Source organism: Triticum aestivum, chromosome 5B, assembly GCF_018294505.1.
Source record: "Triticum aestivum cultivar Chinese Spring chromosome 5B, IWGSC CS RefSeq v2.1, whole genome shotgun sequence".
In the NCBI taxonomy this organism is placed as follows: Eukaryota; Viridiplantae; Streptophyta; class Magnoliopsida; order Poales; family Poaceae; genus Triticum; species Triticum aestivum.
Window position 1 is genome coordinate 490,865,094 of NC_057807.1, and position 23,202 is coordinate 490,888,295.

A 23,202-nucleotide genomic window follows, 5' to 3' on the forward strand; every position below is an offset into this window, starting at 1 on the left:
TTGCAATTGTTATGAGAGAGGAACTACATCTCCACCTCTCTATGTTTCCAACACAATAAAATTGCAGCAAACTACTTATGCTATGTATTGGCCTTTACTTGATGTGCATGAATTGTTCTTGTATGACATGCCGATGCATAGGAAGAGAGTTAGACTTCGTCATTGCTTGATATATGTTGCTTTGTGCTCACTACTAAATTCAAAATCATTGTTAATTAAAATTGGCTTTGATATACCTTTGGATCCGGGTGGATCCATTACTTGAGCACTTTATGCCTAGCTTAATGGCTTTAAAGAAAGCGCTGCCAGGGAGACAACACGGAAGTTTTAGAGAGTCATTTATTTCTGTTGAGTGCTTTTATATAGTTTAAAAACAAAACAAAAATATAGAGGGGAACCCAAAACTTTTCAAAAAGGAAAGTGCAAGTGAGAGAGACAAGCATTGTTGAAGTGGGGGAGCTCCTTGAACTTTGTTCATGCTCACGGAAACTTTGTGAATCTTAATTATAGAAAATTTTCAACAAAAATAATTATCCCCTTGTACAATTCCATTGTATTATAAAATCATGTGCCAAGATTTGCCTTTAGGATGTTTAAATTGCTTGTTGGTTTGTGTGGTGCAAAACAGAAACTTTGGCTGTAGTGCGCGATTTTACATTTTTTACTGGAACGTCAAACTGTTCTGAAACCTTTTGTACTACCTTTCTATACAATTTTTTTATTTTTCCTATGTTTTTCATAATTTGTAGAGTTACAGAAGTATGGTGGATGTTCAAATCTTTACAGACTGTCATGTTTTCACATATTGCTGTTATAGCTTCGTTATTTTTTTTGACTATATACTGCAAGGCAACAGCCTCACATCCCTTTATTTAAACTCAAGACAAAACAGGTTACAAAATACATTGGAGGGTCTGGTCTAAGGAAGGGAAGCAACTTCGTTATTTGCGTATGTTTGAATTATTGTTGAAGCCTCCTTGACTTGGGGCCATAGAATTGTGATAGTATACAATGGGTAATGCTTGTTCATAATTATACAATAATGTTGCAGCAGTACATGATGGGATTTCATTGCCATTTTCACTAACCCCGCCACTAAAAGTTCATTTAAGTTTTGTGTGGATGAAGTGTTCGAAGATCGAGAAGGTCTCGATATGAGGAGAAGGAGGAGAGTCAAGAGCTCAAGCTTGGGGATGCCCAAGGCACCCCAAGTAAATATTCAAGGAAACTCAAGCGTCTAAGCTTGGGGATGCCCTGGAAGGCATCCCATCTTTCTTCAACAAGTATCGGTATGTTTTCATATTTGTTCCGTTCATGTGATATGTGCAAATCTTGGAGCGTCTTTTGCATTAAGTTTTCACTTTGCTTTTATGCACCATGCTGGTGTGAGATAGTCCATGGTTGATTTATGGAATGCTCATTGCACTTCACTTATATCTTTTTAGTATGGCTTTATGGAATGCTTCATGTGCTTCACTTATATCATTTGAAGTGTGGATTGCCTGTTTCTCTTCATATAGAAAACCGATGTTCGTAGAATGCTCTTTTGCCTCACTTATATTTGTTAAAGCATATTATTTTGTAGAAATAATTAAACTCTCATGCTTCACTTATATTTATTTAGAGAGTCAACATGAATTGGTCAATTGCATGGTTAGTCATAAAATCCTACATAAAACTTTTGGATCACTGAATATGATATGTTTGATTCCTTGCAATAGTTTTGCGATATAGAGATGATAAATATGTGGGAAGTACTAGTAAACGGTTGTGGTTAGTAAGAATATTGGTGTTAAGGTTTGTGATTCCCGAAGCATGCACATATAGTCTCTTGTTATGCTATGAAAGTTGGAGTGCAATTTATCCTTGATTGTCTTCCTTATGGGTGGCGGTCGGGGACGAGCGATGGTCTTTTCCTACCAAACTATCCCCCTAGACGGAGAGTCTCCTATGTTGTCACTTTCATATACTAGTGGGAATTTTTCATTATAGGATTAGATGCACACTCACTTAGTTTTCATATTGAGCTTTCATATACTTATAGCTCTTAGTGCATTCGTTGCATGGCAATCCCTACTCCTCATGTTGATATCAATTGATGGGCATCTCCATAGCCGGTTGGTTAGCCACGTCGATGTGAGACTTTCTTACCTTTTTTGTCTTCTTTATATTTACCCCTATCATCATACTCTATTCCACCCATAGTGTTATATCCATGGCTTGCACTCATGTATTGCGTGAGGGTTGAAAAAGCTGAAGCGCATTAAAAAGTATGAACCAATTGCTTGGCTTGTCATCGGGGTTGTACATGATTTATACTTTGTGTTAAGAAGACAGAGCATGATGAGACTATATTATTTTGTAGCGATAGCTTTCTTTAGCGTTGATATTCTGAAAGTCATGATTGTTTGTTGGGATGCCGGAGTATTGATGTCTTTATGTCAAATTATAGACTATTGCTTTGAATCACTTATGTCTTAATATTCATGCTATGACCAGACATATGATCAAGTTTATGTTAGGTAGCATTCCACATCAAAAATTATCTTTTTTATCATTTACCTACTCGAGGACGAGCAGGAATTAAACTTGGGAATGCTGATACGTCTCCGTGGTATCTATAATTTTTGATTGTTTCATGCCAATATTATTCAACTTTTACATACTTTTGGCAACTTTTTATATGATTTATTTGGACTAACTTACTTAGCTAGTGCGCAGTGCCAGTTCCTGTTTGTTGCCTGTTTTTGTATCGCAGAAAATCCATATCAAACGAAGTCCAAATGTGATGCAACTCCACGGAGAATTATTTTGGAATATTTGTGATTTTTGGGAGTTGGAATCACTGCAAATGGAGGCCCACACGGACCACGATATAGCAGGGCGCACCCCAGGCCCCTGACGCGTGGTGGTGGGTTGTGCTCACCTCGTACGTCGGTTGGAGCTATACTTCGGACGCAAGGTAGCTTATATCAGGAAAAAATCATGTAAAAAGATCAGCGCAATCAGAGTTACGGATCTCCGAGAATATAAGAAACGGTTTTCGGACAGATCTGGGGAGTGCGAAACAGAAGAGAACAGAGAGGGAGATCCAATCTCGGAGGGACTCCCTCCCCTCCTCCACCATGGAGACCATGGACCAGAGGGGGAACTCTCCTCCCATCTAGGGGGAGGCCAAGTAATAAGAAGGAGGGAGGCTCTCCCCCCCTCGCTTCTGGTGGCGCCGGAGTGCCGCCGGGGCAATGATCGGGACGACAATCTACATCAACAATCTTGCTACCGTCAACACCATCACCTTCCCCCATCTATATTCAGCGGTCCACTCTCCCACAACCCGTTGTACCCTCTACTTGAACATGGTTCTATATGCTTGATATTATTATCCAATGATGTGTTGCCATCCTATGATGGTTGAGTAGATTTTTGTTGTCCTATGGATTAATCATGATCCTGGTGGTATAATTGTATATTTTATTTTGGTGCTGTCCTACGGTGCCCTCTATTCTCGTGCAAACGCGAGGGCCCCCCGCTGTAGGGTGTTTCAATATGTTCATGGTTTGCTTATTGTCAGTGTTGCGGGGGTGACAACAGCCTAAACGCGGATAAATGGGTTATGGCGTATGGGAGTAAAGAGGACTTGATACTTAATGCTATGGTTGGGTTTCACGGCCTGAATGATCTTTAGTAGTTGTGGATGCTTGCTAGAGTTCCAATCATAAGGCATATGATCCAAGTAGAGAAAGTATGTTAGCTCATGCCTCTCCCTCATATGAAATTACAAGAATGATTACCGATACTTGTTATCGATTGCCTAGGGACAATTCCACAAATCCTACCACCACTTTTTCACACTCGCTTTATTTACTTTTTGCGCTTTTATTTAAACAACACCTAACTTTTATTTTGCCATTCTTTATTATCTTGCAAACCTATCCTATCACATCTACAAAGTACTTCTAATTTCATACTTGTTCTAGGTAAAGCGAATGTTAAGCGTGCGTAGAGTTGTATCGGTGGTCGATAGAACTTGAGGTAATATTTGTTCTGCCTTTAGCTCCTCGTTGGGTTCGACACCCTTATTTATCGAAGAAGGCTACAAATGATCCCCTATACTTGTGGGTTATCAATTAACCGTATGCCCATCATCGAACATAGAAGTAAAATCTGAACCGTGTTTGATGTACCCGCCATCGCAAACGTTTTGCACCTTTTTGACGATTATTTACATCACCATTTGCGATTAATGCATCGCACACAGTTTTGTCGAAGGGTCTCTGATCGTAGTGTCGCGTTAGCAGCATCCTGCAGTAGTGTACTTAGTGATAAAGCAAACAAGCACACACATGAGAATATTCACCCCATGCTATTGCTCCCCGGCAACGGCGCTAGAAAAAGGTCTTGATAAACCACAAGTATTTTTTTAGAGAAAAGGCATCGGCCGAGCCCGAGAGGAGGCTCGAACCTAGCCCGGCTTTGAATTAACAAAGCCATCAACCGGCCAGGATTACATAAAACCACATTACAATGAAAACAAAACAAAGCGGACCAGAGATACATAGCGCTAAGAGGAAAAGCTCAAAAGGGAACAACACAGTGTTGCCAACGACCATCGCAATGTCAAACAAGCAACCAAACTAAGGCTACATGAGGAAGGCAACTCCGGACATGTAATGTGCCGTTGACTGCAATCGCACGGGCAGACAAGAACAACACCAGATCTATCTGTGCCGCCGCAAAGGGCCCCAACCCTTGACGGAAGCCGCACCGGCAGCCGGCAGAGCGGTTCCACATGAACCCAGACCAGGGCGCCCAGCCACCGTGGGGGGACAGCAGAGACATACCCACACGCACCGGAGGCCGACCACAGAGCACCGTCGCCGGAAGCCGCAAGACAAGACGCCGGCCGCGAGTCGTCGAACGAAGGCGAAGATCCACGGAGAAGGCCAAAAAGGGGCACAGCCAAGCGGTGGTCAGGGATTGGAACTCCGCGCCCGAGACCACGGCGGCAGCCACTGAGAAGAACAGGCCGCCTTGCACCGTCACCGCACCACCTACAACTCCACAACACACGAGCAATCCCCGGAAGACGCCTTCAAGAAGGAGCACGACACCGGATGCCGCCGCCGTCCAAGCAAGGGGAGGGCAGGTCTTCACCTATGCTTGAGGAAGGATGGGGAGGGAAGTACCACACCAAAGCCTCCAGGAAGGACTGCGGCGCCGAAAGACATCGCCTTTGGTGAGGCCGCCGCGCCGGCCAAGGGTTTCCCCGGAAACACGCCCAACCACCAGATCCGTCCGTCCAGATCCCCAAGACGGCGACCGAAGCCACCAGGGGCTGGAGCAAGAGCAGATCGGAGTAGCGCGAGGTCGAGGATGGAGCTTCTCCAGGAAGCACATGGCGACCCACGCGGGGGCGCAGCAACGCCAGCGCCCGCTGCCCCCCCCCCCCCACCGCCTGCACGACCAGGGAGGCAGCCCATCAGCACCCGCCGGCGCAGCCCGCCGCTCCAGATGCCGGGGCCCTCCGTGGAGGCGGAGCCGCCAGATCCCCGTCGCCACCTTCATAGGCGTCGTGCGGCCGCGCCGGCAAACACCTCAGGCGGCGGCGGAGGGAGGGAAGAGGGAGGGGGAGGCGCGGAGGGGATCTAGGGTTCGCCCCCGAGTCGCCTCAGGGGAGGCGACGCGAGGGGAGGGGTTGTCATAACCCACAAGTATAGGGGGTCGTTTGTAGCCTTCTTCGATAAATAAGAGTGTCGAACCCAACGAGGAGCTAAAGGTAGAACAAATATTCCCTCAAGTTCTATCGACCACCGATACAACTCTACGCACACTTGAGGTTTGCTTTACCTAAAACAAGTATGAAACTATTTTGCAAGAATAAAACTACGAATAAATTGCAAGGTAATAAAAGTGGATAGCTTTTGTCAACAAGAAAGTCATTTGTCCCTAGGTGATTGATAACTAAATCGGTGATCATTGTTGCAATTTTATATGAGGGAGAGGCATGAGCTAACATACTTTCTCTACTTGGATCATATGCACTTATGATTGGAACTCTAGCAAGCATCCGCAACTACTAAAGATCATGAAGGTCGTGAAACCCAACCATAGCATTAAGTATCAAGTCCTCTTTATTCCATATGCAATGACCTTCAAACTCGAATATGTGCTTATGTCACTCACGCCACCCACCATAAGCAAACCATGAACGTATTGCAACACCCTACAGCGGGGATCCCTCTGTTTGCGCAACACAGAGGGCACTGTAGGACAGCACAAAAAAATATACAACTCATACCAATCATGATCATCTATCAACCCATATGACAAAATGGATCTACTCAAACATCATAGGATAGCCAAATATCATTCAGAAATAATATATGGAGTTGAGCACCATGTTTAAGTAGAGATTACAGTAGGGAGAAGGGAGGTTACACCGCTGCATAGAGAGGGAGAGAGTTGGTGTTGATTAGATTAGTCCAATAAATTATATTAAAATGTTGACAAAAATATATGGAAGTTATATAATATTGACATGAAACAATAAAAAATTATAGAGACGACAGAGAAATATCACAGATTTCGGTAAGGAACCGCCGATGTGACCCAAACTCATCAGGGTCAGACATTGGCACCACAAACGTCAGTCTGCAATGTGCTGCTCTCGCACTAGACAAATTCCCCTTTGTGTCACAAGCACATCACCTATCTCGTACTGAGAGGATACCTTATAACCTAGTACCAATAAATTAATCCTTCCCAGTGAGTGTATGGTCAATTCAAGGAGTGCTCCTAATCCGCGCCTTCTGCATCGGTCAAAGAGATCTGGCGCTCACACACGTACCCTCATGGGCCGACCCAAATTAGAAGTTGCGAACGCTGCTAGGAGAACTCGGTCGCTCGGTTTTTTATTGTTCTGATTCACTCGGTTTGGTCGGTTCCCATTTGACCGACAGCTGCCGACCGTTGACTTATCAGAAAAGTTCACAAAAAATATATAAAAAAAGGTGCATGAAATTGAAAAAAGTTAATGAAAAAAACCCACCAAAAAGTTCATTGATCTTAAAAGTTAATGATTCTAAAAAAATTCGCTAATTTGAAAAAAGTGCACAAAAACTAAGAAAAAGCTAATGTATTTAAAAAAAATCATGCTTTTGAAAAAAGTTCAAGTATTTGAGTGGGAAAGGTAACAAACTTTAAAAAGGTTCATGAATTCAAAGAAAACATTCACAAAAAATAAAAAAGGTTTATGAATTGGAGAAAAGTTAAGGGAAAACGTTCATGAATTTCAAGAAATTTTCGAATTTGAAAAAAGTTCATGTATATGAAAAGGGAAAAGAAATAAATCTGAAAAAGACAACAGAAAAAGGAATACAAAAAAGTACAAACTAAAAAAACCCGGATAAAACAATAGAAATGAAAACATACGGCTCACAAGCTTCCAAAACCGGGCCAGAAGGAAGCTTCCCAAAAAATAAGAAGGATAACCTTTAAATGAATGAAGCGATTGAGGGGGGTGTGCTGGTTTGTGGAAGTACTAAGAATGGCACATAAAGCCCCAAATAGTATGGGCACTAATCTGCGCCGGTGCACCGGCCCATGTTTGGGCCGGTCTGTCCGGAGCCGTCCGATATGCCTGCAAACAACCGTTCGATTACAACCTAATCTTCGTCCTCGTTCACCACTCGCCCGCATAGATACAAACCGAAAAGTCAAACCAACATTGCGCGATGCCCTCGGCCTCGAAGCACAACTCACATGTTCTCTGGTCGTTGTTGCGCTCGTCGCCGGTAGCCGTCGTCGCCCTCACCGCTGATCACCGTCGTCGCTGTCGGTTGTCGTCGCCGGCTTCATGCATGCAGCAGCCTGCTCCCACGGTTGCAGCTCCCCATGGAGATGGCCGCAGCTCTGGTGCGGCGGCCGCAGCTCCGATGGCAGCCGGCCATCCTCGTCGTCGGTTGCAGAATCAAAATGGTACAACCGCGTAGCTTACAACTGAAAAAGTGGTGGTAGCAAAAATCATTGCCGATTCCAGCAAAACAAACATACGGTGGAAGCAAAAAAAGAAATGGGGCACCAGTTCCAGAAAAAAAAAACTCGCACAGGGGGTGGAACCAAAAAAATAGGAGATGCCGGTTCTAGCAAAAACATGATATGGTGGAAGCAAAATCACACACCGGTTCCAGAAAAAGTCAAGACTGCGGTACCAAAAAATGGTTGTTTTCAGCAAAAACCGAAGACAGTAGTAGCAAAAAATGGGGTTGGTTGTAGCAAAAAACAAACTGGTTGCAGCACCACCGTCGGGCCGTGGTCACCACCGCCGTGGGATGACCCCCACTGGTTGTAGCAAATCCGTCGCTGGTGGTATCTTTCCTGGTGCCGGCTCCAGCAAAATCGCAGCACCGACGTCGCCGCCACAAATCACCGTCGCCTCCCTTGTAACACATCCAGTCGTCGGTTGTAGCATGGCCGATCACTGGTTGTAGCACGGCCGTGTTGCCGTGGAGCTGCGAGTACGCCATGACCGTGGCCGGAGGAGGACGAGAAGGAAAGTGGTGGACGACCATGGTGCTGGCCCAAGGAGCTCGACGGCGTCGACCCCCCGTTCATGCTACATGGAGTCCACCCCAAGGAGCTCGTCGGTGACAACCATGCCGCCCGCACAAGGAGCTCGCCACCAGAGAAAGAAGAAAGAAAGAGGAGTTAGATCTGTGGAGCAGGGACAAGGGTGGGGGAGGGTCGGGGTCGCGTGGTTCGGGGCACGGTATCGCACCTGCGGCGATGTGCGGCGACGCCAATGGTACGGGACGGTGAGATGCGCTGGATGTGAGAAGTAGCAGCGAAGAGAAAGGGGATAAGGAAGAGAGCGGCGTGCGGTGGCCCGATGGCACGTGTTATGACGCGTGGCTGCTAGCGCGGGCTGTGGGGCGCACGATGTAAAAAGATCGTAGGGAGCCCGTGCGACCGGCTGAAGTTTCAGCCGGCGCCCCGGCTGTAAACGTTTACCAAATAATATCGACGCAATTCACGCGTGTGCAGTATAATTTCCCGAGTGGCTGCAGAAGGCGTGTACACACCAAGGCTTGAAACTCAACTTGTAGAACAACAGCCCATAAACGCAACGTTGGGGAGGGGGCTTGCTGGGAACTCCTATGGGACCTCCTATACGCCGCTTGTTGCGGCAAAGAGTTGGCACTTCGCACAGGGGGACTCACCTGGGCCGGCCCATTTGCAGTGAACGGGGTGACACGTGTTAGCGACGTGGAAAAAAGAAGAAAAAGAAGCGTGCGGGCGTGTACACACCAAGGCTTGAAACTCAACTTGTAGAACAACAGCCCATAAACGCAACGTTGGGGAGGGGGCTTGCTGGGAACTCCTATGGGACCTCCTATACGCCGCTTGTTGCGGCAAAGAGTTGGCACTTCGCACAGGGGGACTCACCTGGGCCGGCCCATTTGCAGTGAACGGGGTGACACGTGTTAGCGACGTGGAAAAAAGAAGAAAAAGAAGCGTGCGGGCACCTAGGGTTCGAACACGCAACCTCGTGGTGAGTTGCGCATGGCGCTAGCCACTGAAACACGAGCAACTCATAGTGTCCCATTCGCAGCAGGACACTGCAAGAAGTAGAAATTCGCGGCAAATTTAAACACCAGACAGCACAAATTCGCATAAACACAAATCTGTATGAGGGATCGAACCTAGGTCCTCTTTCTTGTGCACAGCGTCGCTGACCACAATTATTACTTTGATTACGTGCCTAAAATGGCAGCCCCGTGTATATGAACTATAAGCTACAAACGTGATTTTTTTGACAAAAGTAAATATTTTTTAAATGAAAAATTTCTAATTTCTGAACAAATTTTTAAAAAGTCCAACATTTTGTGAAATCCAAACATTTTTTGAAAAAAGGAACAAATTTCGAAGGGAGAACAATTTTCTTAAATGATTTTTTAAAAAAAAAACAAGAACAAATTTACTAATGCAATTTTTTATTGAAATCACGAACAAATTTATCAAAATGTGAACATTTTATGAAATTTCCTGAAATGTTTCTGAATTCATGAAAACATGGCTTTTTATATTCGTGAACATATTTGGAAAGTGAAAATTCCCGAACATTTTAAAAATCTGTGAAAACAATTCAAATTCGAACATTTTTTAGATCCTCGGAACAATTTGTTATTTTGTGAACAAATTTTGAAAACATGAACATTTTTTGAATTTGCGAACAAATTTTGAAAGTGGGAACATCTTTTGGAGTTCCCAAACATTTTCTGAATTTGCGAACAAAAATTCAAATGAAACATTATTGAATTTGAAATTCTGCATTTTACTAATTTTTGAACTTTTTTTAAAGTAGAAAACAAATATTAAAATTCTATAATTTTGGAATTTGTGAACAGAATTTGAAAACTGGAACATTTTAGAAAAAACGAAAGTTTCTGATGATTTGTTGAAAATGAAAAGAAAAACAAAAAGAAAAAGGAGAAAAGAAACAGAAAAAAGAAAAAAGGAAAAGGAAAAGACATAAAAACCGGTTCAGGAAGCTTCCCTTACCTTCTAGAAGGTTCCTAAAACTTGAAAAAACCGACTAGAAGCTCCTAGAGTGTTCCCAAAACCGGTCGAGGCTGTAGCGCGTTCCTTACTAATCATTGGGCCGGCCCATAAGCTTGGCTTGCCCCTGCGCGAATCGACGACAATAAGCCGCAGAATGCGGCAGATAGGATTTTCCAACTCCTATGCGCCACATTTTGCGGCGAGTAGCGTCCCGACGCACACAGAAGCAGCGAACTGGGCCGGCCCACTAGCGGGATAGCACCCAAAAACTCCAAAAATTAATGCGGTCGTTCAGGTTCTAACCGACGACGGCACAAACTACAAGCGCGCAAGTAACCAGCGCACTTGAAGGGGCTTGCTGTTAAATTCCTAGCTCGGGGGCTTTAATAAGGAAGTATTGTAAGATCGAACGTCTTATAAAATTCAAACATGATTTTTTTAAGAAACTAATTACTTTTTGACAAGCGAAATATTCAAAAAAATCTAACGAAATTTTAGAAAATCAAACATCTCTTGATTTTGCGATTTTCCCAAAAAATGGAAATGTTTTTTTGAAATTGGGAATAAAAGTGGAAAAATGAACATTTTTTGAAACTCCGAACAAAAACGGAAAGCATGAACATTTTTTCAGATGTGAATGGTTTTTTGAAAATACAATATTTTTTGAATTTATGAACAATTTTTGAAAATTGAAACAATTGTTTGAAGCTCCGAACAAAATTTGAAAAAATGAACATTTTTTAGACGATGAACAAAATTTGAAAATAAGAAGATTTTTTGAATCTATGAAAAATTTATGAAAATACGAACAACGGTTTGAAAAGAAAACAAATTGTTGACAAATGCAAACTTTTCTAAAAATAACTTTTTAAAAAATTTGCGAACATTTTTAAATTTGTGAACAAAAATTGAGAACGGGAACATTTTTTAAATTCCCCAAAACTTTTTGTAAAGTAAGAACATTTTTTGAAGTTGTGAACAATTTTTCAAAAAATGAGAACAATGTTTGATTTGGAACTTTTTTTGAAATGATGAATAATTTTCAAAAACAAGAAACATTTTTGAATTTCGAACAATACTTGAGTTCTCGAACTTATTGTGGACAAAAGGAAAAAGATATGTGAACAATTTTTCAATTTGTGAAGAAAATATGAAAACATGAACATTTTATAAATTGGTGAACACATTTGAAAAGCTGGAACACTTTTTGAAATTCCTAAACATTTTTCGAATGCAAAAATGTTTGCGATTTCAAAAAAGATTTATGTATACCATGATTTAAAAAAATGTCCGCGTACATGAAAAATATTCGTGAATCTAAAAAATGTCCACAAAAATAAAAAAATGGCTTTTATTTATAAAAAGGTAGTCAATTCATAAAACGTTTGCTGATTAAAAACTGTTCATGTATTTCAAAAACTGTTTGTCAAACAAACAAATGTTCATGAATTTTAAAAAATGTCCATTGATTCCGAAACAATCCATAACTTATTTTTTTTGCAAATTTTTATTGGGTAAAAATTTGTACAATGCTAATGAATTCAAAATATGCCCTTGATTTCAAGATTGTTCTTTTTGTCTCAAATTTGTAAAAAGTGTTCACGATTGTAAAATTCTTCATGATTTGGTAAAAATCTTTGCTAATTCAGAAAAAGCTAATGACTCCAAAATATGTTCTTGATTTCAAGAAAATGTTCACGAATTTGAAAAACATGATCACAAAAGCAAAAGGTAAAAGGTAAAAAAGAAACATGGAAAAATAAAAAAAATAAATGAATGGAAAAAGCATGGGAAAAAGAAAGAAAATAAGAAAAAACGAAATTAAAATAAAGGGAAAAAAAATCAGAAAAACCGAATGAAAAAACACACACAAAAAATCCCTTTATGGGAAGGTTGAACAACCTCCCCAATACGGGGAAGGAGCTAGTTGGACTTGCCCAAACTAAGTTCCTAGTGGGAGTGGGGAGGTGCACGCGTGATCGCTAGTTAGCAATCTACGCCTCAAATAGGGTTGGCCTGCTGCGGCATAGTGAAAACTGGATCGCTTTTAAACACCAACCGATTCATGAAATGGAGCCCAAGTCAGTTTCGGAGGAGCGTCCTCGAGCTCGTGCCTATTTAGCGCTTCAGGCCTCAGTTACATTGTTGCCTGGAGCACCCCCTTAGTTCCTTATGGCTAGGAACTAGGCCGGCCGAAATCACATACTCCCATCACCGGTTTGGGGGAGCTCTTGTTCGGCGCCTTAAGCGCTCGAACAGGTAGTTGGCGCCCACTGCACCTCTTTATTGGGCCGGCCCGCAAAAGAAAAGCACAGCGAACAAAACACCAGAAAAACGAAAAAACGTCGGCACCAGGGTTCGAACTCGGATTGCCTCATCATTATTCAAGCTGGGCTAACCACTAGAACCATTGAAGACTTGTGGTTGTTTCACTCTATAAGAACAAGTGTGTCCGCGCCATAACTTAGATTTGTTTAAACATGAATTTGAAAAAGTTCATCGACTTTGCGACAAAAGTTCATCATTTTAGAAGAAAAAGCTCACAAACTTTAAAAAACTTCATAATTTTTTAAGAAAAGTTCACAAACTTAAAAATGGTTCATGGGTTATGAAAAAAGTTTATGCAAATGTGGGAAAAGTTCATCAATTTAAAAAAAAATCATCAATATTGGAAAAAGGTTCATCGATTTTGACAAAAGGTTCATCGAGTTTGAAAATTAGTTCATCGATTTTGAAAAAAAGTTCACAAATTTGGAGACAAAAATCATCAAATTTGAAAAAAACATTTAATTTGGAAATAGTTCATTGGATTTGGAAAAGGTTCATCGAATTTGATTTTTTTTCATCAAATTAGGGAAAAAGATCATCAAAAATGAAAATAGTTCATCGATTTGAAGAAAGAAAGTTCATCGACTTCTAAAAAAGTTCATTGAATATCAAAAAGGTTCATCAAATTTGAAAAAGGTTCATTGAAATTTGAAAAACAATTCATCAACTTTTAGAGAAAAGTTCATCAATTTCACAGAAAAAGTTCATCAAACCAGGAAAAAGAAAAGGAAAAAGGAAAGAAGGAAAGAAAAGTAAAAGTAATAAAAGAATGTGAAATTTGAAATGTCAGACGAAGTTGAGTGGCGGGGTGGTTACTGGTTAGTGCATTCCGCCCCGCAAGCAATTCTTTTGCGTTTATTGAAAACAAAAGAAAACAAATGCGTACATACTGAAACAGATGAATGGGCCAGCCCACCTAATGCGGCTGCAGACGCCAGTTAGGAAAATTTCCCTTAACCGGCGCCTGCAGCGCCGAATAGGGTTTGCCCCGGTTTGGGGAGCCTTCCAGAAAATTCCCTTCGGGTTTTGTTTGGGCTGTGTTTCTTATGGTTTTCGTGTGTCACCGGTTTTTGTTCAGTTTTAGTTATTTTTTCCTTTCCTTTTCTTTTTTATTATTAATTTATAATTTTGTAAAGTTTGTGAATGTTTCCAAATTTGCTATGTATTTTTTCAAATTCATGAATATTTTTCAAATTAAGTTTTTTTCTAATCCGTGAATCTGTCTAAAATTGGTGAACTTTTTAAAATTAGTGATTTTTTACTATTTTTTTATTTTATTAAAATTCACGATTTTTTTTCTGAATTTACTGAACTTTTCAAAAAATTGTGCTTTTTCCAATTTTATGAACCTTTACTAAATCTTGTGAACTTTTCACAAATTGCGTTAACTGTTTTCTGAAGTCGTGAAGTTTTTCAAATTCATGAACTTTTTTTAATTCCTTTTTTCTGAAAATTGTGCATTTTTTTCGTAAAAGTGAATGGTCAACTGGTCAAACCGCAACCGGTCAACAACTGTGAACCGAGCGACCAGGGGAATGAACGTGTTGTGAGTGAGGTGAACATGGTTGGTATTAAAGATTCTGCCACTAATCTGCAAGTCATGCTCATTCTCGATTATATTAACCAGTTAAGATTTTGCTGTCATGTTCTTGCCAAATACAGTAATAGTTAACGATCATGAGCAGGTGGAGCAGATATTGAACTGCTGAAGAGAAGCCTCAAAATGAAATTAATGTTTATGACTAGGTGGAGCAGGCACTGAACTGATGAAGAAGCGAAGCCTGAAAATGAACGAAATGATTAAATGTCCCAGAAACTCAGGACCAAAGGTTTCTATCATTGAGTAGCGGAAGCAGCGGAATGTGAATACACATCATATTTGCTTAGCAAGCGTCTCTTTTAGGATTGGGTCATGATTGTCTTTGCCTTCTTCCTACCTGTATCGTGACAAACTGGGTATAATTTTTTCTGCCATGTAGGAGTAATAACCTAGTTGCAACTTCCGTAAGAGAGTTACTTATGTGATATTGTCACTCTTATGTGTGTGGCTAGATGCTGGACAGCCGGGGTATGCAATTCTAATGCTTCTGATTTCACAGAATAATATAAAGATCTCGATTCTAATAAAAAGAAGAAGATTATGATTCTTTTGCCAGTACATCCAAGAATGGTTGTGAATGGGTTGATGTTGTATTTGAGAGCAGTGTAGCATGATGTGGCGCCGTTCTTTAGAATTAACATTACTAGATTATGTACATGCTTATTATACATGGAACTGTGGGAATGGCTAAACTGTATGAGCATATATACATCGACAGACCATTATCATTGGAATAATATTCTTCTGACATCTAATTAAACGTGGGGCAACATACATCATCTTGAAGCAACTCAACTCATATACTTATATAAAGGGCGGTCAAACTAGGAACATGTCAAGAAAAAGACATTCTCTATACTCGTATGCCTAGTTGCCCATCAGGTTTTTTTTAGAACAAAAAAAATAAAACTACATCTATCGAGTCGGCGCCATAGTTATTAGTGTTAGAGATATATTTGGGTTACATGTACTTGATAGTTTAGGATTCCTACCTTATCTCTAGGAGAGGCGTCTTACCCTCCAAGTCTTGTACTCAATATATACTCGCCCTCGAGGCTCGATAATACATCCACCATATTCCGCAACAATCCCTCTCTCTCCCTTCTAACATGGTATCAGCCTAATCACGATCCAAACCCTAGCCGCCGCCGCTTTCGCACCCACGCGCCGCCTCCGGAGCGGTCGGCCTCCATGACCGCCGCCGGGGGCCGCGCTGCCCATACTTAGGGTTCGTCCGCCGGTCGTGTCGACCGGCTGCCCTAGAGTCTTTTTCCCGATCCTTTGATCTGGGTTTTCTCTCTCTCGCCGGTCACTTTGATCGGCGTCTACTTTTTGGTTTTTCGGTCTATGTGATCTGGTTTGCGTCGCCCGCCGCCGCCGTCGACCCCCGCGCCTCTACTCCGACATCGGCGTCGATTTCACCAGTTGCTTCGTCATCAACCGCGCGGCAAGGCTGGACGCGCCGCCCAAGGGACGCCTTCGTGCGTCGCTGCCGGCCGCTCGTCCGTGCGGTCTCCATCGCCGGTCTGTCTTCGTTGTCATCGCCCGGGACATCACCGACAACGTCGCCATCGACTCCGATCTGCGCGTCGTCCCCGCCATGGCGCATACAGCGGCGCCGTCGGTCTGATCAATCGATCACGCGCCTGTCTTCGCCAAGCACGTCCCCGAGCACGCGCCTACCGCCGATCGAGCCACAGGTTGCCATCGCGTCGTCCCTACGGACCGCTGCGTTGCCGCCCGAGGTCTTCCCGTCGGCTGCCCCGACTCACGCGCCGCTACCGCCGACGCCCATATGGGCGGTCGCGTCGCGGAACGTGGTCCACGCTGCCGCCCCGAGATCCTCCCACCGGCTACCCCTGTAGCCGCCGCCGCCGCCTCCGTGTCATCCCTTAGGGTTATCACGTCGCGGCACGCGGTCCACGCCGCCTCCCGACGGGCCATCGCCCTCGGCTAGTGGTTCTCCGCGCGGCTGCCCCGACCTGCGAGCCTCCGCTACACCGCCTCTTCGGGCTGTAAAGCTGCGGCATGCAGTCACCGCCGCCGCCCGAGGCCGTCCCCGCGGTTGCACCGAACTGCGAGCCGCCGCTACACCACCTCTTCGAGCTGTAGCACTGCGGAACGTGGTCCCCGCCGCCGCCTCGCGGTTCCCGCCGCCGCCCCGAGGTCTTTCCGCCGTCACCCCGGCCCGCCTGCCGCCGCTGCGTCGCCCCTTTGGGCCGTAGCGCCGCGGCCCGCGGTCCACGTCGCCGTCACACCGCGTCGACCTTCCGTGGTATGCGCCGCGCCGTCTCCCTTGGCGCGGGAACGTCACCGTCTGCGCCGGTCTTCGTCACCCTGTCAGGGTTCTTCGCCTACTTCGAGCACCGCCGCCGCACTCCTAACCTAGCCGCCGCCGCCGCCGTCAGGCCGCCGCGACCGCTCTTCTTTGGCCGCCGCCGCCGCTACCTTCGTAGCCGCCGCCGCCGCCCGTCCACCCCCTTCATCTTCGTCCAAGCACCAGCCCGTCGCCAGCGTCGCCGTCATCTACCCCGACCACTTCGTCTACTTCGACCACCGTTGGTGACATCGGCCCTGCGCTGATAGACGCCGCAATTGTCGTTGAGTTCTTCCCTGCTGGCCCCTCCGACTTTTCTGACATGGCGTACAGCTCGTGCAGGTCCCTCGTCTAGCATGCCCGGTGCTGGCAACACCGATGCGTGCCTTCATCCACGACGTGTCTCCGGGCCTGGCAAGCCTGGTCGGCGCTTCGTCAACTTCGTCTTCGTCCGTCTACGCATGCCCGGTGCTGGCAACACCGGTGCGTGCCTTCGTCCACGATGTGTCCCCGGGCTTGGCAAACCCGTCGCGACGCGTCGTCAACAACATCTTCTTCCCGGCGCACCACTACTTCGACACCCTTGCGCCCGCGGCTCCATGGCGACTTCCTCGACACCGGCCACCCCGACTCGACATCGACCACGGCATTCTTCGCACGGCTACCTCGACCACGGCTACACCATCCTACGCTCTCGGCTACATCGACATCGGCACAAAGGGCTATCATCCGCTTGAGCAACTCGTCGGCTTCCTCTACAGTCAATGTCAGTCCGTCGGCTGCTATTCTCTCCAGTCTGACCGTCCGTGACGCTCATGTTGTTCGCAACGCTACCGCTACGACTGCGGGGGGATGTTAGAGATATATTTGGGTTACATGTATTTGGTAGTTTAGGATTCCTACCTTATCTCTAGGAGAGGCGTCTTGCCCTCCAAGTCTTGTACTCAATATATACTCGCCCTCGAGGCTCGATAATACATCCATCATATTCCGCAACAATCCCTCTCTCTCCCTTCTAACAATTAGCACTTAGCATAACCTAAACCTTACCATTTTGGTCTAGAAAAGCTTGCTATTTCTCCTAGCATAAATTGTATCGAGTCAGCTTCACTTCATCAAAGGGGATCTCCTCCGCTTGTTGTTTCCCAAATTATACTATATTACAAATTTAAAGCCCATAGTCAAAAGTTCAAAACACATCTAACTAAATGCAAGGAACATTAACCAGATTTAATATATGATTTTCTCCATTCCATTTGATTTCCTTATACTTTGCCCATAGGCACCACCGCCACACAGCAAAAAATTAACCGAGCAAAATTGAATAACATAAGGTGAGCTTCGCGTTGATGTAGATCATCCTAACAAGGAAGAAAATCACGCCTAAAAAAACATGGAAGAAAATCTCTTATTCTTACCCTAGAAAGGGTAGCGCAGCGCAGGTGCAGTCACTTACAACATGGTTACAGTATACTAGGTGGTTCCTGTTCCACCTGGGGTTTCGAAAGGAGAATCGTCATCTTCTTTTACTAGAGATAGACCCTTTTGCGGAGAGAGCCGATGGAGCTCAGGTGCCAAACCAAATGCCAGCGACGCCCCCTTCGTCTTCAACAATGGCTGCTCGACCATGGCGAGGATGCTGCATCAGCTGGCTACGTCACCCTCAATTTGCAACATCGGTTGTTGCAGGCGGGTGGGGGGGGGGGGGGGGTGCATTGGTCAGCTTCGATCTCCCGATTCACATGAGCGGTTGTGGTGGTCGCCATGAGAGCCCTCTCTGCTTATTCGGCTTGGCGAACAAAGATGGAGAACGGGAAAGAGAGAAGAAATGTGCAGAGGAGAAGTGAATAGATAAGGTTGGGAGAGGCAGCAATGGGCGGCACCCAGCAGGGACACATGCACATGTTATGCGGCGGAAGGGAGACATTTGTTGGCTGAGTTTTGTGCGCTAATAGCCTGAGCACGATGGGGACCTCGGGGTCCATTATGGACGCGGCATAGGAAGGGGCATCGACGCCATTAATCTGCGCCCTGTTGATGACCTTGCGCTTGAATATCCGTGCGATTGGAGGTCCAAGTGAATAGGCCCCGTGTGTACTAGTGTAAGAGATCATCTCTTCATTTAGAGAAGGCAAGCCTTTTCTCCGGGTTTCTATCTCGTCCACCTAAGTGTTTATCCTACATGACATTTCTAAGATAGCGTCATTCTACATGCTCTGATGTGGTACATGAAAAAGTGAATCCACCAACCGCGAAGTCACTATGAAGAGTCACTATTCACCATCCGGCAACAGGATGGAAAGGGATATCCCTGAAAGGAAAACTGGGTGCTGGAGATGGGAAAGTAGTTCAGACGTGGCTGCGTGCTCCCCCGCCTAGGCCATGTCCATGTCCGGAGCCTGACCAAGATGCTGTTCCCATGGATGGGTCCTTTGCGGACGGGTGTGCGGGTGTTGGCATCGTGATCAGAAAATCAAATGGGGAAGTGCTGGTGACAGCATGGCGTTTCCTTAGCATTGTACTGAACTACTGATGCGTTCGAAGCTGAATGCCTGTCAGTTATGGAGGATATTAAGCTTGCCTCGCAGCACATCAGTCAGCGCTGGTTCTGCAATCTGACATCACTGTGCTGTTGCAAGCGTTACAAAGTACAGAGCTGAATAGGTCGCAGGCCGGCCGGTTTCATCATCAGAGAAGTTGTTTCAGGGTAGTAGCAGGGAGCTGTTACTAAACAAGATCGAACGAATAGGGCTACAGATGGGTTGGCAAATTTTGCTCGGGTGTCTCGAGTGCAAACTCGTTGTATTTCGGCCACTAGACTGTATCTCAGCAGCGATTGCTGACGATTGTAAATAAAGCTCCCTTTTCTGCGCAAACAAAATGTCCAAGATCAAGAACCGCAAGATGAATACCGCGGCAGCAACCCAACACGAGTGTGGTTATTTCCGGACCAGGTGTATGGTCATGATCTGGGCTGGCTCCATTTCATGCTATTTTCTTTTTGGGTTGCAAGGGAAAAAACATTTCAATTATGCAATCCTGACAATGGCTTGAAATTTCTATTGACATTTTACTTCAATTGAAATCAAATCGATCTTTATTGTTTGGGCGGACGACTTGAAATATATATATAATTTTTTCTTAAGTTTCTGACTATCAGGTAGAACCATATCTAGAGAACGCTAGGAATACCATCCAGATGTCAAAAAATAAAAATGAATCCAAGATGTATACAATGAAAATATACGAGGAAAACAACATAGAAAATTACCATGTGAGTCCTGTCCAGTTAGCAAACAAACCCTTAGACAAATTTATAGCACTCCCGAATTTTCAAAAACCCTTTGCCCCAGCTCTCACTCTCTTATCATGCCAGGTTGCTGATTACCCGGCTCTACATGCGGTTTTTTTTTTCACAACGTGATAATCAAGAATGTGCCATAACAACAATACAAAAGAATTTGATGTCGTTTGCACTTTGAAGTGAACTGACCCATTGTTGTCTGCTGGTGCTCAGGATAAAACTATATTCAAGACAAACACCTTCAGCACCATTCACACTAGCTTTGCCAGACTCAACACAAATGGAGATACACAACAAATATTACAGGAAGATTAGGATAAGGTGTAAATAACATGGCAATATCCACACACTGGTATGCCGTATGCCTAAGAGACTGTTACGGTATATTGAAACACTAAACTTAAGAGAAACCGATTTAAGTATTCAAAGTTTGGCGCCCGAGAGCGAGGGTCTAACTGAAACTGAAATGTCACCATACGCCTCTTCTTGATATACGTCGATATAATCGTAACTCTTCAGGGCCAATGTCTCGAAGAACATGCTCGCAGCTTGCTTCCTTGTCCTCCCGTCCAAGATTATGCTCAAACTGAATTTCCCTCGCTGCTGGTCCTCTGATGTGGCTGAGGACATCATGCCTTTGTAGAACTTGGCGGCAGCCCTTGTCCTAGTAGACATGCTGCTCAGTCCTGTGGCGCCGGTATCCGCACTAGATGCCACGCTAGGGGTGTTCATGAGGCCTGGAATCTCTGGCAGATCTTCATCGAGGTAGTCGTCGCCGAAAGGGAACTGAGACCCGTTAGGATCAGAATCACGAGTGTTTTGTCCAGGCGTTGCATCGCTGCCATGTGTTGGCGGTGCAGTAGCAGTAGCAGTAGCACCAGTTCCTCCGAGTCCAGACCCTGGGGTTCCATTTCTACCTGCAGGAGTTTTGATGAAAGGACTGTCATCTTCTTCTCTTACTGGAGATAGATCCATTTGCAGAGAGAACCGAGGGAGCTCAGGTGTCGTATCAAATGGCGTTGCTTCTCCGGTTACAGGAGACATTGGGGTGAGGTGAGGTTCAGGCTCCTGTGAAGACATTGGGGTGAGGTGAGGCTCAGGCTCATGTGTATCTGCATTTCCTCGAGGTGCATCCCCGTCACCAGCATTTGCAACATCAGCATCAGAGTCACTCACACGAGGGTCGTTCCTCTCGTAAGCTTTATGAAGCTCAGCACACATTCCTTGTACCAAGGGTTCAGAGAATAAGCTGTCCCTTTGCCTTGTCCTGTTGAATTTCCACGTATCCAGTGCTGTATGGGGTAGTGGCTTCCTCCTGCGGACCAGCCTTTGCAAGTCATCGCCATCGACTTGCAACCTCATATCGTCGTTGGAGAGCACTACTATTTCGTCGATTCTCGGGTTCTCTTGTGCATTATTCTGCGTTCTCTTTCTCTTGTTACCTTGAACTGGAGGTGGAGATGGTTCAAGGGTAAATGCTGCAGCTGGTACCAGGGTTCCAGTGCCGACTGGTTCTTCATCTTCTTCCATAGGATCATGGCTGACACCTGTTGGTAGGTCTGGAATGGATGTCCCAGGCAAAGACGATCCTCTAACAGGGGATAAAGATGGGTGCACTGCCGGTGGTGTGGTAACCTTTTCTATGAACGGCGACGGATCTTCGTCCATGGGGTCAGTGCCAGAGCCATCAGTAAACCTTGTCACACTATCGGGCGCTCGACGCAATATTTCCGGTGAATCTTGGCGCCCATTGGTATGAAAACTCTCCTGGGGCGGAAGATCTACAGAAACTGAATCCTCTGGAAACGGAGGGAATGTTCCCTCCTCTTGTGGCTCAGGCTCAAAGCGCAAGGATCGACAGGCAGGAGACGGCCCGTCCTCATCAAGGGTGACCATCACATACTGTTCTCCAGGCAAGGTGATCTCATCGGCGGCTCTCCGGTGGTTGTCCGGCGACTCAATCAGAAGGATCGCGTCGTCCAGGTTCCAGTCATCCAGGCTGAAGGTCGCCGGCAGCGAGATGGCCGCGAAGGGGGCGCGGTCGGCGTCGGACGGCAGGTCGATGTCCGCCCGCGCGGGGGCGAAGGCGGCGGCGGTTCTGATCGCGCTCAGCATGCGGTTGCAGTCCTGGAAGAGGTGGTTCACCTTCCACGAGTAGATGCGGACGAGGCCCAGGAGGAGGTGCGCCGACAGCCGGAGCGCGATGGGGACCTCGGGGTCCATTATGGACTCGGCGTAGGAGCGGACGTCGACGCCGTCGATCTGCGTGCGGTTGATGGCCTTGCGCTCCAGGTGCGCGGCGATCCACACCGTGCCCAGCGGGCTCTTCCGAGCCAGGACGGAGTGCGAGTAGAACATTGCCGCGGCGGAGTAGGGCGCGCGGGCTGTCGTGGTGTGGCGGGGGCGGGCTAGGGTTTGGTTGCCGCGGCGGCAGAGATGGCGGGCAGGAAGACGAGACGGGATTGGGATTGTTTTATGGGTGGAAGTTATTTGTAACCGTGCCGGCCATGTAGTAGTAGCCGTCTGGGGTGGACGGACGAGGCGTCCGAGGGAAGGTACATGATGCCTCTTTTCCTCCGTTTTCCACTCGTGATCTCAGTACTGGTATCTTCCATAAGACGGTATTTAAATATTCCTAAATCTTTCTATATTTGTATATCTATACTGTAGTCCTGTTTTTTTTACAAGAAAACTTACTATCTATTCTCCTTCAATCATGATAGTACAACGAACACTAGAAATAATAAAAATTACATCCACGTTCGTAGACCACGCGTCGTTGTCATTGGCAAAATTTGTTGTAGTAGATAGTTGAAAAGTTGTCATGCTAAGATCTCATAGGACCAACACACCAGAACAACAACTATCGGCGATGAAGAGTAGCGTAGATCAGAAGGATCCAACCTGAAGACACACGAACATAGATGAACAGCTACCAGATCCGAGCAATTCCACCAATAATAGATCCGTCGGAGACAAACCTACACACGCCCACCAACGACGCTAGGCGCACCACCAAAACGGGGGCTAGGCGGAAAGAACCATATTCCATCTTCTGGGAGCCGCCGCCGTATCGCCTACCTGAGTAGTACA

General features: G+C 45.4%; 2 protein-coding genes across 2 annotated transcripts; both read right to left on the bottom strand.

Moving 5' to 3' along the window:
* Positions 1–6,040: 6,040 nt before the first annotated feature.
* LOC123116568 (uncharacterized) lies at positions 6,041–8,843 on the bottom strand. Its single transcript, XM_044537508.1, has 2 exons — positions 8,287–8,843; positions 6,041–7,998 (listed from the first exon to the last, which is right to left on the bottom strand). Exons 1-2 carry the CDS (start codon positions 8,568–8,570, stop codon positions 7,854–7,856), a joined length of 429 nt encoding a protein of 142 aa, XP_044393443.1. The 5' UTR covers positions 8,571–8,843; the 3' UTR covers positions 6,041–7,853.
* An 11,536-nt stretch (positions 8,844–20,379) lies between these two features.
* On the bottom strand, positions 20,380–22,569 carry LOC123116569 (sister chromatid cohesion 1 protein 3-like). The gene has a single exon (XM_044537511.1). The coding sequence runs from the start codon at positions 22,465–22,467 to the stop codon at positions 20,533–20,535; it is 1,935 nt and encodes a 644-aa protein (XP_044393446.1). The 5' UTR covers positions 22,468–22,569; the 3' UTR covers positions 20,380–20,532.
* Between the last annotated feature and the right edge of the window lie 633 nt (positions 22,570–23,202).

Coding starts and splice junctions, on each gene's coding strand:
- LOC123116568 (XM_044537508.1), bottom strand. CDS start 8,570: ATGGTCGTCCACCACTTTCCTTCTCGTCCTCCTCCGGCCACGGTCATG. Junction 7,999..8,286: donor CGACGGTGGTGCTGCAACCA/GTTTGTTTTTTG, acceptor CCACTTTTTCAG/TTGTAAGCTACGCGGTTGTA.
- LOC123116569 (XM_044537511.1), bottom strand. CDS start 22,467: ATGTTCTACTCGCACTCCGTCCTGGCTCGGAAGAGCCCGCTGGGCACG.